Here is a 5,166-nt window from a genome sequence, read left to right as displayed (position 1 = left end):
AGATATTTGGTGTTAACATGTATATATATTTAATGTCATTTGGATTTATTTTTTTCATTAAAAATTCAATTGCAACTTTCTTATAAGGATACATATACTTAAACAGAAATACAGAGTTAACCATTTGACCTATGAAGACTAGCAAATGTAAAGCTTTTGGTGATGTGCCAATATCAGACAAAGCATCTCCAAACGGTGTAAAAACAAAAAGAAAATACATCGCAGCTTAGTGATACATGGGGTGATTCAAGTCTGAAAAATTAAAGAAAGAAAAAGATGATTAGAATTTTTAGTGCAGACACTACTGTTCTGTGCTCAATATGTATTAGAACAGCATCAAAAAACATTGTGACTATGTAATATCTGAACAAAATAATTTAAAAAATAAACACCCAAAGTACAGACGTGCAAGGCTGAAAAATAGGCGGTGTGTTATTTGGGGGAAGTATGGTGTTTAAGATGCCTACTGGACGTACTGGCTTTGTGGGAGCATAGGCAGTTTGGATGCTCACCTTACTAGACCTGGATGGAGGTGGGTGGTCCTTGGACTTCCCACAGGGCAGGTAACCCTGATTGCTCTTTGGGCTGACAAGGGAGGGAGACTTGATTGGAGGAGGGGAGGGAAATGGGAGGCGGTGGCAGGGAGGAGGCAGAAATCTTTAATAAATAATTAAAATAAATAAATAAATAAATAAATGAAGTTTTACTTATATTTTTGAAAAGTTTGAAAATCAGAAGCTATATTAAAGAATCAGAAATAAAAATAATTTACATAACATAAAATACAAAAATATAACTTGGAATATCAGCATAGCTATGTAAAATAATTTTTGATTAATGAAATTGGAAAGCTTCCAAATTCACTACTGTCAATTTGTGAAATCTGACACACTTAACAGTGGTGTCAAGGATGGGTTTCATCTTGTGGAGCAGAAAATGGTTCAATACTCCCATGATGTTCATGTTACCATTGTGGCAATGAGAATGCTGTCTGTCAGAAGTTATTATGGCTCACAGGGTTCTCAGCTGGTTGGGACTGTTAAGTGTTTTTCTTCTCCAATATTCCCCAAAGTAGCTTCCAACATTATAAAAGCTAGTATTTAGGAATGAAACTTCCAGGCCAGTAACATCCTGATATCTCTATTCTCTGTCGCCAAGTACAGGGTTCCTTCAGCACCAATGTTTTTCCTTTGTGCTCTAGAATGTAACCAATTTATTGAGAAGCATCTGTGTCTTTTCTTAGAGGTTGGTGGTACCATTCTGACTAAGAACTCGAAAAGAGGGAATCAATTAACCTAAGATGATGGATGGATAGAAAGGAACAATGTCCTCCAGACACAATAAGATAGGTGCACTTATGAATGCATAGTGCTGCCATAACATGCAAGCCTGTGCAAACTCAATCCAGACCAAATCTCTTCATTAAATTGGGAGGTGGGTGTGAAGTTCCTTCTCTGTCTGAGAAGTCACTGTAAATTGATGGCATCTCATAGAGGGAGACACATTTACTTGAAAAATGTTGCCCCTAGTAAGTCAATCATACACCTGTGGAACAACACATTTCTAACAATACTAGGCAGTACAAACTAGGCATTATGGATAAAGGAAGACATAAAAGGGACTGGATCTTTGATGATTTCAACGATCTAAACGTATTATAAAAAATTCTTGATAAACAAATAAAACATTTAGAAAAAACTTAGACAACAATCCCTGCAATGCTCAATTTTATAATTTCAGAGAACATTCAATAAATATGATGATAACATGACACATTTCAAGATAAGAAAACCTTACAAAAACACAAAACTTGTCAATTTATAACATCTATGGAATGATGAACAATACATGAAATATTTTCAATGGACCATGCATCTAGTACGTAATCGTAGGAGCACCATGCATCTAGTACATAATCCTAGGAGCACCGTACATCTAGTATGTAATCCTAAAAGCACCATGCATCTAGTACATAATCCCAGGAGCACCATGTATCTAGTACATAATCCTAGGAGCACCGTGTACCCAATACCTCATGTAACTGTTGCTCCAGATGCCATTTCATTTTCACATATGGAAATTTTAATACTTTAAGTGTCTTAAAAATTAAAAAACAATGGAGATTTTTTTAAAAAGAGCTCCGTCTATCCTCTGATGATATTAGATTTTGGATAATAACTCACTGTCTTTAGGGAAATTTGCTTCCTCAAGAGTGTTTGTCACTTTTCCTCACTGATACTCTCATTCTCGGTTATAAGACATTGATTTGAAATTACAATATTATCAAGGTTTAAACATGGTGAAAATACTTTATATGAAAGCTATTCTTAATTTTCAAAGGATAAGGCTATAATTAATAATAAAAGATGAAGTCTAAATGATAAATTAAGGTAATTATATAGAGAGCAAAAGTATACTTAGGTAGAAATAATTTATATGTTGACATTATGTATACATATATGCATATTCTTGTGTTATTTTGGACATTATTACTTTATACAGCCTTGCTTCTCCTACAGCTAGCTCTGTTGAACAGGCTGGCCTTGAACTAACAGAAGTTTGCCTGCTTCTGCCTACCTAGTGCTTGGTTTAAAAACTTAAGGTAGCACGACCTGATTCAAGCAATTCTTTTACTCTTTCAGGATCTGAATGAAGAATATGGTCGCAAGAAACCATTGCACAGTGACTGAATTCTTCTTGGCTGGGCTCTCAGAGCAACCAGAACTCCAGATGCCCCTCTTCCTCCTCTTCATTGGAATCTATGTGTTCACTGTAGCAGGGAATCTGGGCATGATCACACTGATTGGGCTCAGTTCCCACCTGCACAACCCCATGTATTATTTCCTCAGCAGTCTGTCCTTCGTTGACTTCTGTCAGTCCACTCTTGTGACTCCTAAAATGCTGGTGAGCTTTGTGAGAGAGAAGAATCCTATATCCTACTCTGGATGCATGACTCAGCTCTATTTCTTTATCATTTTTGGTGCTGCAGAGTGTCACACACTAGGTGTAATGGCATATGACCGCTATGTGGCCATCCGTCACCCCTTGCTTTACAGTATAACCATGTCCCATCAGATTACCAGTTCCCTGATTTTAGGAGTGTATATTTTTAGTGTGCTCAGTGCATTAGTTCTCACGGGCTTCATGGTAAGGATTTGTTTTTGCAAATTAGATACAATCAACCACTATTTCTGTGATTTTCTTCCCCTCTTGAAGCTTTCATGCTCTAATACCTATATCAATGAATTGTTGATTCTAATTTTTGGTACATTTAACATTTTTGTCCCAATTCTCACCATTATTACTTCCTACATCTCCATTATTGCTAGCATCCTCAGGATTAAATCCAAAGAAGGCAGGTCCAAAGCCTTCAGCACCTGTAGTTCCCACATCTCTGCTGTTGCTGTCTACTTTGGTTCTGCTGCATTCATGTACTTACAGCCATCATCAGTAAATTCCATGGACCAAGGGAAAGTGTCATCCGTGTTTTATACTATTGTTGTTCCCATGCTGAACCCATTGATCTACAGCCTGAGAAATAAGGATGTCAGTGTTGCCTTGAAAAAAATACTTCAAAGAAAAAAAATTCATGTTTCATTAGTAATGTGAGGATTATTTATTAGATAAAACTTATCAACAAATACAAAGTTTGAATTGATTTGTTTTATTGTAGTTGCAAGAATTATTACTCATTTTCTAGAATACTTTGAGAAGTTTTATAAATATAAATTTCAAATTCAATTTTATATACATATATTATTGCTCTTGTTTTATAGATTAAATAATGTAAACCAATATTAAAAGATTACATAAATTCATATGCCTATAATTTTTAGCCCATCATGCTATCTAATTTTTGTTTTTGATAAATATTACTTTAAAAATATTAAACTTCATTCTCAATTCCAAAACCTGATACATTTTTTATTTTTAATTCAGTTTTGTAAATTTCATATGTAAGTGCTGTAATTACATCTTTCACCCATCTCCCTCTAAGCACTCTTGTGACTTCCTGTTCTCTATCAAATTAATGACATCCTTACCTAGAATTCGTGTGTGTGTTTTTGTGTGTGTTAATCATATTTATTAGGTGGTTTTTCCAAAGAAGACCGATTCTGTTCTTAGTCATCAATAATTGTCTATAGCTTTCATCTAGGATTAAAGTCCCTGAGATTTTTCATCGTGTACATTGTACATATTAGTGCCAACTAATATGAATTTCGGCTATTACTTGGCAAACTATATTGTTGAGAATCATGGTGCCATTTTTCTGTCATTCATAGAAAACACAGTCTCACCACATCCTTACTTGTCCTCTGACTGTTAGAACTTAGAACATTCTTTCTTTTCCTCCTAATGTTCCCCGAGTCTTAGCTGAAGGCGTTGTGTTCTAGATGGATCCACTGTGGCTCTTCTCTCCAGCATCAGTTGTTCCCTCTATTAGACCAGCTATGGATTTCTGTAATGGTTTCCATCTTCTGTAGGAAGAGTTTCGCTTACCTGTGGGTGAGACAATCAGTACTAAGTATGCAGTTAGAGATGATACTATGTTAGGAAAATGCCACTATTAGATTCTCTTCTATGTTCCATGACTTTGTCAGCAACCCATAAGTGACTGTGCTTATAGAACCAGGATGAAGCTCCCCCACTGAGTGGACCTTAAGTGCAACTTCATAGATATTGATTACTGTCATGATGTCATTGCTACTATTGCACCTTTATGTACAGCTTGCTTTTCTGGTTATTACTGTGGTTTCTAAGTGTCATAGCTGGGTTGAACTATTAATGGTTTTACTCAATTGGCAACATGACAGTTATATACCACTTTTTCATACTATTAAAGCTTGTCCTCATGGAGTTGGGTTCTAGACACAATAGAGCTCTACTCATCCAAGTGTAAGTTCTATGTCAGAATCATGTGTGTCTTCAGCAATAGAGATTTACCTTAGATTTCTGTGAGGCAATTAAGGTCATCAACAATAGCTTATAATGTTTTCAGAGGGGCATGCACATATTTTTGAGTGTGTGTGTAACTTTAGTTAAACATGGCCCACACAACATGCCAAAACTCCTCAGAGACTGCCCAGGATTCCTCAAACATTAATTCCTTTTCCTTGTCACTATATTCTAGTCCCAAACTCTGGTAGAAGGCCCTGATCTACCAAA

At 35.8% G+C, this 5,166-nt stretch overlaps 1 protein-coding gene across 1 annotated transcript; it reads left to right on the top strand.

Annotated features, from left to right (window-relative positions):
* Nucleotides 1-2,649: 2,649 nt before the first annotated feature.
* Nucleotides 2,650-3,609, top strand: LOC121451407 (olfactory receptor 1537-like). The gene has a single exon (XM_041656858.1). It carries the CDS (start codon nt 2,650-2,652, stop codon nt 3,607-3,609), a length of 960 nt encoding a protein of 319 aa, XP_041512792.1.
* The last annotated feature ends 1,557 nt before the right edge of the window (nt 3,610-5,166 follow it).

This window comes from Microtus oregoni, unplaced genomic scaffold (assembly GCF_018167655.1).
Source record: "Microtus oregoni isolate MIOR12 unplaced genomic scaffold, Mior012 000008F_ref0000371, whole genome shotgun sequence".
Lineage (NCBI taxonomy): Eukaryota > Metazoa > Chordata > Mammalia > Rodentia > Cricetidae > Microtus > Microtus oregoni.
This window is presented reverse-complemented; position numbering and strand designations above follow the sequence as displayed.